The following is a 13,472-nucleotide window of genomic DNA, read 5'->3' on the forward strand; positions in this document are numbered from 1 at the left end:
CTCAACCAGGATGGCGGGAGTTATCATCTGCCCCCCCCCCCCCCTCTTCGACAGGCTCCTATGTGGTGGTTGCATCATTTCTTTGAGTGACATAGCCACGCCACCTAGCGTCTACCACTAGAGTGACCAAAATGGACAATAGCCATCGAAAGCTCTTATTAAGCTAATTCAAAAAGTTGCGAGTAAGAGTTCAGAAATACACCATATATGGGGGCGAGTCTCATGCCATTAAGAGCAAATAGGGTAAAGTGTCTTGCCCAAGGACTCAAACACAACAGCACAGACCGGTGCATTTCTCAGCTTCCCAAGAATTACACACACACAGCCAAGGGTAGGGGGCGTCGAACCAAGCACCTTGGATCTTCACCTTAGATTACGTGGCAGGCTCTCTAACTGACTGAGCTATCGCAGTCATACCTTTTATTATTTACAAATTTGGAATCAGGGATGTATCTGTATATTTTTACTCTAAGCATACCATTTCAAGGATTTTATGACGATGCTAAATTATACATGTGTTATTTACCTAATTCATGTTATAATACCGACTAATTTTCCCAATTTTATGACAAGACCCGGGGCCCATTTACATCATTCCTATATTCTCTTCTCAAACTTTCAAAGCCTTCTGCTTTATCACATATTGATATTCATTGTGTAACGGTTTAAGCTGCTTGGTCAGTGTTCCAGCTAGGATTTGAAAAGGGCAGGGCGCTGCCTAAAAAAAGGGCATTTTTGTGCGCGACATTTTTTTCAGGCCTATCTTTCTTCTACCTTATTATACAGGACAATTCAAGTACATCCATGCATTACATATGACCTGATTCATAGAGACAAATAGAAATCTGTTGATTTTTTTTTATTATTTCGTTTGTGTGTAAAAATATCTTCTTTCTTCTCTTTATTCTTCAAATATTGTTTTAAATTTTGATGGTAAAAGTAATGACCTAGAATAATTCAAAAATAAAATGATATTAGCATTATTTCAATTTAAGGGTGTATTGAGAGAATCCATATACGATAATTACGTCCAATCAAAAAGTTACTATCAGATTACAGTCAACAGAGCGATATTTTCAACCAGAAGTTAGTCTGTCCATATACCTACTAATTAATATAGGTCTCTGGTCTGTCCGTTGTGATTGCAAGACGACTAATTGTAAGTGAAGATATTATGGAGCAAAGGAGAAAATGTGGTCAAGCATATACGAGAAAAAATGATTAAAAGAAATTCCATTATTTAATATCTGAATAAACTTCGTCCAAATAACTACGATGCATCTTGTAAGCGGCGGTAAATTTCTACTTTCACTTTAGACTCTTTAGAAATAACGGTAAACTAAAATCAGGAAATTATAGCAAGTTAACATTTTCTTGAATTAATTATAAGAAATGGTAAACGAATTAGGGCCGGTTATGATTCGCAAGTTTCTGATCAAACATATGTTCCGTTGCTCTCGTAAACAAACGGTCCCCGCGTGTTGTTAGAAATGTAATCACTTGGCTATCACATGACCCGCAGTTAATGCAGAGTCGGCATTTCAGATACGAAAATAACACAATATAAACTAAACTTTTGCAACCATTATTCACATGAGAAGATATTTTCATATGTCCTTTATTTATTTATGAAAAATAAACATTTTGTATAGAAATACGTCAATCCAACAAGGAATTTGCGACATCTGCATTTACAACGAACCATTTCCGGCGTCCCGCCAAACTTCATCAAATAAAATCAACCGAAAGCTAATTTTGATCACTGGAAAATCACTGGAAAGTGATCTCATGATCATTTACCTAAAAGTTGCTTGGTTAAAACCAGAAGGATTTCGTGTTGTCATGTGAAGAAAATTTCAAAGATATATAGATCGATCGCCAATGAACACGTGCTCATGGGATAACTTTACGACAAACGTGCGGCTCTTTTCGGTCTTGTCAAAAGTTGTTTACATAAGTAAATCAACATTTCCATCCATTAGCATTACTTTGTCCATCTTCAAAAAGCCGTCGTGATTATGATTTAATTAGATTACCAACTGATCCTATCGTCAGTATCGACTCGTCACGGTTAAATGAATCTATTAAAACACCATCTCGATCCCCAGCTGACCGATCACTGCCTCGGGCAGCGTCCACCAGTACCGTGGATCAGGGTCTAACACAGGTAAGGGGACTAGTGTTACAGGTGGCCAATTAGTGACTGACTGTATATTGCATGGCTTCAGCAAATCGGATCTAGAGTATACGAGGCAAAATGAGCATCAATGACACTTAGAAAAAGGGCAGTACTACAGGAAAAGGGGCGGGGCGCATTTCTAACTTTGAATTAGGGGCAGGGCGCCGCGCCCTGCTAACCCGACCTAGCTGGAACACTGTTGGTTCACCGTTGTCCTACTCTCCAGGGTTCCTGCGTAAGATCGTCGTTGGTGCTACTTCACCGCTAGTGTATAAAACAACCAAACAACTACTGCGATTTGGTGATATTTATTCCCAGACATTGGTTACATGAGACATCAACAGAGAGAAATGCGAGCATTATATGGGCACCCGGTGATACATATTCCGCGCCGGCGTAACATAAAGTTAATAGATGGTAGTTGGCACACTTGGTGGCGTGAGGATGTCCGACCGTTGGCCCGGCATTCCCTGGCGCTCCCCGGCATCAGTCTGTATGTGCCCGGCGTACCTGGCGACAACCCGTGCCCGCCTACCTTATGCCCCAGCCAGCACCTCACCCGTCAGACCACCGGCCACCGCACAACACAGAGTGCTATTTATAGATATCGTGTGCTCTCACCTGTTGTCCGGTCGTCGCAGCTACAGGTGTCTAAGAGACTCCCGACTACCGTGCACGGGTATATATAGCCCCGAGCCCACATAATACGTCGTAATCCTTTACATGTAACAATACAGATAGTACGCACTCAGTACAAATACAGGTAAATATATACAATACACGTGCAGCAAATGAACGATCATTACAATTGAATGTTGAATACATTTTCACGAAATCGTTTTTGCTTTAATGCTGAACATCTAACTTGTATTTGGTGTTTTACCACAGTTAACTCTACCCAAGAATTACCCTGTGAGCTGCTCTGTTTACATGTGTTAACTACTGTATACTTTCAAGCAAATTGAAATGAAGCGGCAACATCAACGTTTTGTGTGCTCTCAATTTCAGTGACAGATGGGTCTACTTGAACACAGTATCCATGGAAAAATGAATTATCTCACACGAAATGGATATATTACATTACCTCCTCCATACACTCCTCCACTCATGGTGTAGATATTGTATAAATCACTATTTATTATCGACGAAACAAAGACTCACGCCGGGACAAATAACAACATGTGCACTTCCGCCGGAAGTGAACCATTGGTGGGAATATTTATCAATTGATATATTTTTCCTGATTGGTAAAACATTAATTCGTCTATTTAAAAAAAAACTACCATAAATATACCACTTTATAATGTGCATTCATAGATTTTATTATTGAATAGCATTTCTTCATTTATATTTTTTACGACGTCGGCAACGCAAGTTGTTGGGGCGCCAAAGGGAGAATTACACACACGAGGCACACGTGCACACAATCTTAAAATACCGTGATTATCGAAAATACGAACATATATGGAACTTTCAACTAAGCTATAACATCACAAACCAGAAACGACAGTGCAAATATCTTAATATTATGTGGAATGCAGGACTTAAAAGTGAAACTGAAAGTACTCAATCAAGGGAAATTACTCATGGGTTCTTCTAGGCTTATTCAGAAAAATGATGTCCAACTGCAGATTGTGCACGCTTAGCCTTATCTTAGCCGAGAGAAGCATTGTTGTCTACAGTCGCAGGTAATTGATAAATGTTAAAGATGGGTTGGTATTGGATGTCTTTTCACAGATGTATTTTTGAGAATAATTTTTAGTATACAAACTGGAATTGTTTCTTGATTATTTTTAATATTTCATTTGATCTAGAATGATACTATCATTGATAGCAGTATTTATATATACAAAAAATAATAATAATAATAATAATAAATAAAAAAGCCAAAGATTCCTATAATGGCAAGCCATTTGGGTTTTTACCAACTTAATATTCTGAGCTATCTGTATTTATAATTTCTTTAAATACAGATATCTCTTAATTAATTTGAGATGCAGGCAGCAGATCTACATACAAATATTTTGTCAATAATTAGATATATCTGATATAAATACAAATATTTGAATTATATGGAACAAAAAACCCAAACGACTTTCCATTGAGAGGTATATGAATATGTTAATGTACAAATGTAACATGTCCCTGCTTTATACTTATTACTGGTACTGGAGACTTGTGACATACTGTAGAGTTTATCAATGTTAAAAAAACTTAAGAACTTGTCTTACACTGAGTTTTACATGTGATGAGTTACTACCAAAGATTTTGTGAATGCCTCAAATATTATTAACTGTATAAAACAGAACTGTCAAACCAGAGATCTACCCGGTATATAGGTTTTTGTTCAAACTGTAATTTATTTTTTAACATAAAGTCTTTGTTGATTTGTCTATTCACAAACAATCATAGGTGGACAGGGCTTCATATTTATTGATTAAAAATATGTTATGTGGTTATAAAATGGATACAAGATTATAGGTGAAGTGATTAAAGGGAGATAGGAATCACCAATAACATGGAAGGCATCTTGTGCTGTTTTAAAGTAAAACTGCATTAATGGACCAATTAAAGTTACTTTACTCATAAACCAGCTGTACAACTGTGAAGATCACCTGTTAAATAAACCCTGATAATAAAACCATTATAGAGGAGTGATGGTGGTTTAGATAATTACATTCAGTTGATTAATACAGTATTATGAAGCTAGCTTCCCATCCATAATTGTGAGAACCTCAACATACATATATGCATGTATATCTTTTCATTTTGTCTGAGCATCCCATACCTTACATTATAAATGAACAAACATGCTGAAGAAAAATATGTCTGGTAATATTTCAGGAATATTGACTATATTATGTTTAGATACAGGAAGGTGTGTTTAGTAACACCCAGAAATCCATTTCCAATTAATTTAAGCATCCAGAACAATTTTGATTTGAATTAATTGTAATTCAAACTGAAATATGGATGGACTCAATTGCATGTGGCTCCCAACGTCTGTCATCTGTTTCTTAATAAGGCTTAAACTATAGTACTATATTATAGAAGAAATTAGGAATGAGGTCCAATATATGATTGGGAAAAAAACAGTTTTATTTTTTTCAACTGAATTGCTGTGAATCATATTCTAACCAGATATTATATGAAAGGAAAGGTGTTCACATGTAGTTGTTCCTGATGCATGGAACTGAGAGACAGATAAAAAAAGGGAAAATATTTGTAACACATTATCATTACATTTGTGTATTAAGAATCTAGTTGAGTGGTGTAGTCCCTTTGACATCTAAATAATACAAAATCCAAGATCTATGGTTTACATTTACCTACGTAGAGTATAGATGTGAAAACCATGCAACCAAAAAGGTGATAATCGTGATGTCTATCAGAGTAGAGAATCTAAGCTGAGATGCATTGTACAATGTATATTAATTCCCATGCAATGAGATGAGGTAAATTTAGGTCTTGATATTGGCTGCCCATTCACCTGAATGAATATTGTTTGTTGCTATTAAATGTCCTATTAAGTTATCAACTGAATATGGTCATTCTAGGATAGCCTGGTAGTAACTGGACTACTTTCTGATATCACTGAACAACACATGCACATGGGAAGCAAACGTGTCTTGCCCATGGACACAACCATGGTCTTATTACTCTTAAGCAGAGGTGCTTCTCGAGAAAGAGCAGAGATGCTTCTCGAGAAAGAGCAGAGGTGCTTCTCGAGAAAGAGCAGAGGTGCTTCTCGAGAAAGAGCAGAGGTGCTTCTCGAGAAAGAGCAGAGGTGCTTCTCGAGAAAGAGCAGAGCAGAGGTGCTTCTCGAGAAAGAGCAGAGGTGCTTCTCGAGAAAGAGCAGAGGTGCTTCTCGAGAAAGAGCAGAGATGCTTCTCGAGAAACACAAACCATCCTTGGGTAGGAATTGAACCACACAGATCTTCAGTTGACGCTCTGCCAACTTAATATTATAGAGCCTTTCCCCTCATACCGTAACAAAATATTTAATGAAGAAATATATATTAATAGTTTCCTTTTATATTTCTCTACAAGGATATTAACCGCTATACACATCTTTATTATATGTATGAACAATGTAAGTTGTGAGAATTATTTCTATAAATCCCTGAAAAGGTCAAAACCAAAAATTGTATGTCTTGTAAGAGAAAATAATATCTGTACACAGAAGAGAAGTGGTGATTGAAACTCAATCGTTTATTTGATTTTTTTGAGTTACATCAGTTAACTCAGGGTATTTAAAAGTTACTTCTATAAAACACGCATATATGCAAACAGTACAATGATCAAAATACAGTTGTATGCACACTCATGCAGTCTCCTGCTGATTGAGGTCTGTAAAGTAAAGCAAAGTGTGCATGTGGCAGACACAGGCAGGTACAACGTGACATTGGTGTTAGGCAAATTAAATGCATGTTGTTGCGTTCAGCCAGTTATAACGTTACATTGGTGTTAGGCAAAGCAAATGAATGTTGTGGTGTTCAGCCAGGTACAACGTGACATTGGTGTTATTCAAATTAGATGCATGTTGTGGCATTCAGTCAGGTACAACGTGACATTGTTAGGCAAATTAAATGCATGTTGTGGCGTTTAGCCAGGTACACGTGACATTGGTGTTAAGCAAATTAAATGCATGTTCTAGCTAGCACTGTAACTGATCATGAAAACTGTACATCTATATATATATATATATCAAACTAATATTTGACAAAAGAAGACATTACATTTTGTAAGACGTTATCAATTTCATATATTATTTACTTTCATCTCCTTGACTTTACTACGGTAAAGTGTCTTCCCCAACGACACAAACACAACAGCACAGAACATTTCTCAGCTTCCTGAGAAACACAAACTGACCCGGGTAGGGAGCGTTGAGCCACACACCTCGGATCTTCACCTGAGGTTATGTGGAAGGCCCTCTGAACTGACTGAGCTAATTGCTGCCCCTGGAAAAAATGGAACGACCAAAATGGGAATTGAACCTAGGATCTCTGAACTCCAGACAAGTGCTTTAACCATTTGAACTACCTAGCCACCAGTCCAGTTCATCTATACAGAATCCCCCTCCTTCAACAAAGTCTTTGACTCTGAAGACACATGCATGAGAGACTCTATATCACCTGTGGGTATTTATAGTAAATGTAACAGGAGAGGGGAAATGCAATGCCTAAACCTGGACTTGAACTGTAACCTCCAAACTCTAGACGGATGTTCAAACGATTTGAACTACCTGCCAGTTCTGGTACATAACCATGGTGGCTCATAATGTATTTAGTAAATAATAGTAAGTTTAGTAACCAAATATCTAATATGCCCCTTCCTGTAGTGTAAACGTTTAGTATTTAATTGTGAGGCCATGTTTGTAAACCACTTTTAGCTTTCTATTTTATCATTCAAGATTCTTCAAAAATGAAAAAAAAGGGGCTTATTTGTGGGTGTGACCTGGTTCTACATACTCTAGCTGGAATATAATCCTTGTTCTACATATTCTAGCTGGAATATAATTTGCCAGGTTTGGATGTAGGTTAAAGTTGAATGTACTTTTTGTCAAAGTGGTGACGTGTCTGAACAATATCTTTTGAAACCTGAAGGTCGTAACCAGTTAATTAAGATGTACTGGTTAACAAAATTCCAATACTTGACCGAGAAATTATGAGGAGGAAGGTTTCTGAGTACATGTATAAATAAGAATTATCAACTATAATTACAGAACCAACCCCCTACTATGTTGTGACACTTAACAACATCTGTAAAAATACCATGTAATAGTTCTCTTTTCTTGTAGACAATAGCGGCAGTGAAGAAATGTCTAAATAGACAAAATTATATTGCTTAATGTTCTGTTAAAATATAGCTATTAAAACTTTTTAAAAGCTAATAATTGTTTCAAGGTCAAAGAGTCCTATCCAAGTATATTAGTAAATTGTTAAAACGTCTGTGATAATGTGGTGGGTTAATCAACATATGCAGTATACAGTCATTTACTGACATTTAGCCATGTATAGATCAGAAAAAATCCCCTGAAAAAGTTATCCTGTCATTGGAATCTACATTTGTGTGACAGGTGTCAAATACCATGAGAAATAAAATGTCTAACTCTTGGAAGTCGAACCAGGATGTCAGTTTTTGAGTTCATTTTCTAATATATTTTGGTGATTGTTTGTCAGAATGATCTACCTGGATACTAGTGGTGCTTAATTCTTTTTCTCTAAACAGACTCGCTATTGATCTTCTGATCTTTTTGTCACAGCGGTACTTTTTCTCAGCATTTATTGGATTCTTTTCTGGCCATGCAGTTATTATCTTTTTTTTTTTGCAAACAAATTTCTGTAAAAGCTAACAATGCTTTTATGATTGAAGCCTTTACTTTATAAAAGTTACCCTGCTACCAACAATATCTGTCAAATGATGATAAGGCCCAGTAACAATAGTGTTTACCTGTACATTGTTGTACAATGATGGTCTGATAAGGCCCATTAATACTGGTGTTTACCCTATACATTGTTGTACAGTTTATTTCTGTGTGTTAAATTAAATCTGAATTTAAATACCATGGAATGAGTAATAATTTATTTTTATTGCTCAGAATTCTTCAAATAACAAAACGAATTGAATGAAAACAATTAAAAAGAAAAAAATTATAAGTGACAGTACATTGTATAAATTATTTATATAGATGTCTCCTACAGTGTAATGATGGTTTTTTTTTTTTATGCTGAGGAATCGATATGTTTTCACACATCATAATGAATTATCTACAGAAAGTCATTCGTCTGTATTGTCAGGAAGTCACTTTGTCATTTTACGAGCACTAAGTCTATGAAATATTTTCTCCATAGAGATATTGATTTTTAAATTGCCTTTGATTGGAGTTGGTTTGCCAAGTGTATAAGGTTTTATTAATGTAGTTATATACCAAGGAGATAAACAGGCTACTATGGGGGTTCAAATAATGATCATAACTAATAGTGACATATTTTCACAAGTACATGCATTGTCAGTTTTGAAAGGACTTCTTTGAGAAAGACCCTGACAAATTGTTCACATGCCTTAACACCAAAAATTAATCAGGTATTTAAAGAATGAATTGAAAATTGGAAAAAAAATCATGTCTATTAGAGAATATTCACAATAACATTATCTGCTATCTGCATGCTGTAATATTATAATATTATGAGAATTTTTTTTGTCTTGGAGTGAGGGGGAGGGGGGGGGGGGGGGGGGGGGGGGGGGGGGTCAAATCATATCAGAAAATCCAGGGATTAGATCATAAGATTAGTTGTCAGAAAATCTAGGGATCCATTGAGACAGGATGTTCGACATCAGAATAAATGAGATTTTGATATAAAACATGATGTAGATAAATACACTCACATGCCAAAATTATGTGAGCTTTTGATTTTTGATTTTTTTTTGTATTTCTCCGATTTTATTTTTGGGCTGACCTGTACAAAATTTTGTAAACTTATTGAAAATTATCTCCTCTTTTAGCTCGATAATACAATGTATTGCCATTGTTTTCCGTGTTCTATTTTCTGAGAAATCAATGTATCATTGGTGATTTAGTCCAGAAAAAGAAGGAAATGATGTAAAAATAATGTAACAAAATGTTCACAATACAGTTAAATGCTGATATTATAAAGTAATGCCACTATTAGGAGCTGAAAGAGCTTAGACAATTTTCTACAAGTGTGCAAAATGTTTTATAAATCAGTTAAGATATAAAGACGCAGAAAATTCAAAGAAAAAAAGATGAAAATGTAGGAAATAATTAAGAGGAACAATGACAAAATTTTACATATTTTTGGCATGTAAGTGTAGTAATTAGTAGGAAACTGAATACTACAGTGGGAAATGTTAAACTTCAAACTGACAATATCTGTTTAAATCCAATACCAAGTTCATGTGTGTGTAATTTAAGACAGAAAAAGTTGATCTTCAACATATGTTTAGTTAACAACAGTTTGGCATTGTTGCACTTTGAATCATATACTGTAAACGTACTTATTTTAGCGCAATCAAATTTTAGCGCATTTGCAGATTTTAGCCAGTTAGCGCAATGATGAATTAGCGCATCCACAGAACCTTCTATAGAAATAGAATGTACAAAAAGTAATTAGCGCAATCATAATTTAGCGCAAGGCTTCCAGCGCGAAAAGCGCTAAAATAAAATTACCGCTAAAATATGTACGTTTACAGTAATATGTGAATAATTGGTTTGGTTTAGTATTGTTAAAAAAATTAATTCCTATCAACAGCTAAGGTCATTTAATGAAGGCCTCCCCTGTGTGCGAGATACATGCGTGTAGTAAATGTGCGTGTTTTGGGAGGCTGCGGTATGTTCGTGTTTTGTCTCCTTGTGATAGCATGGAACTGAAGCTAACTTTACAGGGCTATGGTAGAATGAATTGTGCTGCTGCAGACACCCAGCAGGATACCCCATCTAGTTACTTACTGACAATGGCAAACCAAACTTCCCAATCCCAAAATGATGAAGGCTGAGCAGGAGTAGCAACTACCATTTTGAAAGACTCTGGTATGTTTTGGGCAGGGGACAGAACCCAAAGCCTTCCTCACATGGGGCGAATGTTTAACAAAAGGCCAAAAATGAGGAATTATCAACGGAGACATTAGGAAGAAGATCATGCAAAAGGGGCAACAGGTACAAATCTTCTGTCCTACCTGCAGGGCAGATATGTGAATAAGGAACTTAGGAAGGAGTAATAAAAAGTAATAAAAATATACTTGATCCTTAAACACTAGTAGGGTGACCTATAGTATACTCTACACTAACACAAGTATTTACAGGACTTGTCTTATTTATAGAAAAATATGATTTATAGCAGGGACATATACATCTATATATGGTTTCAAATGCAGGTGATATATAAAATAATTTGATAGCATTCTAGACCCCAACATGAACTGCTGATCACAAAATGGGTCACAGTTCCACATTCCCTAAATGAATATCGGTCAGTTTTGCGCCTATTGCTTGCTTCTGTATTCAGGTGTGAAGAAATCCCCGCTAATTCCCAAATATTGTTACAAAATCTTGCCACCCTTGAAGGTCATTAAAAGTAAGGTTTTCACTGTCTAGTGATTATGGAGAAATTAAATCTATTTTACTTTGTATTTTGTATTTATTTAGTGTTACTATATATAGCTAGGTTATTAAAACATGAATTGAAATTTACAGAAAGGATATATTCTTTGGTCAAGTTTCATTCTGTGTGTTTTTTAAGTAAATGGGACTAGACAAATATCTCTAACAGATACACATTAATTTCTGTAACACATTTTAAGAATTTGATATCAATGAAATCAGTAATCTTCGTGTTACGTATTTTATGACAGGTGGAGGTAAAAATAAATTGTGAATTGAGTTATTAATCCTATGAGAGAAGTATATCCTGAAGGTTTACTAACATTCTTTAGTACTCTGTTTAAAAAGGTTCAAAACCTTTTACTTGAGTTATAATCGGTGTTAACAAATCTAGTCAATATTGACTTAGAAACATGTTATAGGGTTTACTTTCTTGTGAAAGAGGTACGTGTGTTACTTCTGATATTGAAATTATTAAACTAGGTATACAGTGTGCTTCAAATCCCAGTGAATGCCTGAAGATAGGGTTTGTGTTTAGTTATTGAATAGGACAGTTACACGAGAGATTATGACACAATATTTTAAAGGGAGAATGGCCTTCTCAAATAATCACAAAAAACTAATTTTGAAATGAAATGAAAAATAATTGTTCTCTACATGGGGACGTCACATAGAGCCCTCTGATGTTATCTTGTTCAATTTGGAAATAACATTGGAAATTATTGTTTGAGGATTGTTTAGTCTCAACCCTCAGGGGATTGTTTTGTCTCAACCCTCAGGGGATTGTTTTGTCTCAACCCTCAAGGGATTGTTTTGTATCAACCCCCAGGAGATTGTTTTGTCTCAACCCTCAGGGGATTGTTTTGTCTCAACCCTCAGGAGATTGTTTTGTCTCAACCCTGAGGGGATTGTTTAGTCTCAACCCTCAAGGGATTGTTTTGTCTCAACCCTGAGGGGATTGTTTTGTCTCAACCCTCAAGGGATTGTTTTGTCTCAACCCTCAAGGGATTGTTTTGTATCAACCCCCAGGAGATTGTTTTGTCTCAACCCCCCAGGAGATTGTTTTGTCCCAACCCTCAGGGGATTGTTTTGTCTCAACCCTCAAGGGATTGTTTTGTATCAACCCCCAGGAGATTGTTTTGTCTCAACCCTCAAGGGATTGTTTTGTATCAACCCCCAGGAGATTGTTTAGTCTCAACCCTCAGGAGATTGTTTTGTATCAACCCTCAAGGGATTGTTTTGTCTCAACCCTCAGGGGATTCTTTTTGTCCAATCCTCAGGAGATTGTTTTGTATCAATCTCCAGGAGATTGTTTAGTCTCAACCCTCAGGGGATTGTTTTGTATCAACCCTCAGGAGATTGTTTTGTATCAACCCTCAGGGGATTGTTTTGTATCAACCCCCAGGAGATTGTTTAGTCTCAACCCTCAGGAGATTGTTTTGTATCAACCCCCAGGAGATTGTTTAGTCTCAACCCTCAGGAGATTGTTTTGTATCAACCCCCAGGAGATTGTTTAGTCTCAACCCTCAGGGGATTGTTTTGTATCAACCCCCAGGAGATTGTTTTGTATCAACCCCCAGGAGATTGTTTAGTCTCAACCCCCAGGAGATTGTTTTGTCTCAACCCTCAGGGGATTGTTTTGTATCAACCCCCAGGAGATTGTTTTGTATCAACCCCCAGGGGATTGTTTAGTCTCAACCCTCAGGGGATTGTTTTGTATCAATCCCCAGGAGATTGTTTAGTCTCAACCCCCAGGAGATTGTTTTGTCTCAACCCTCAGGAGATTGTTTAGTCTCAACCCTCAGGAGATTGTTTTGTCTCAACCTTCAGGAGATTGTTTAGTCTCAACCCCCAGGAGATTGTTTAGTCTCAACCATCAGGAGATTGTTTAGTCTCAACCCTGCAGGGATTGTTTAGTCTCAACCCTCAGGAGATTGTTTAGTCTCAACCCCCAGGAGATTGTTTAGTCTCAACCCTCAGGAGATTGTTTAGTCTCAACCCCCAGGAGATTGTTTAGTCTCTACCCTCAGGGGATTGTTTAGTCTCAACCCCCAGGAGATTGTTTAGTCTCTACCCTCAGGGGATTGTTTTGTCTCAACCCTGCGGGGATTGTTTAGTCTCAACCCTCGGGAGATTGTTTAGTCTCAACCCTGAGGGGATTGTTTCATC

General features: G+C 36.6%; 1 protein-coding gene across 1 annotated transcript in view; it reads right to left on the reverse strand.

The window, feature by feature from the left end:
- Positions 1–3,378, reverse strand: part of LOC117335803 (actin-like protein 6B) — a 38,322-nt gene extending 34,944 nt beyond the window's left edge. Inside the window, exon 1 of the mRNA XM_033895997.1 lies at positions 3,264–3,378. Coding sequence (XP_033751888.1) covers positions 3,264–3,288 — 25 coding nt within the window. The 5' untranslated portion in view covers positions 3,289–3,378. The remainder of the gene's footprint in view (positions 1–3,263) is intronic.
- Between the last annotated feature and the right edge of the window lie 10,094 nt (positions 3,379–13,472).

Source organism: Pecten maximus, chromosome 10 (genome assembly GCF_902652985.1).
Source record: "Pecten maximus chromosome 10, xPecMax1.1, whole genome shotgun sequence".
Classification (NCBI taxonomy): domain Eukaryota; kingdom Metazoa; phylum Mollusca; class Bivalvia; order Pectinida; family Pectinidae; genus Pecten; species Pecten maximus.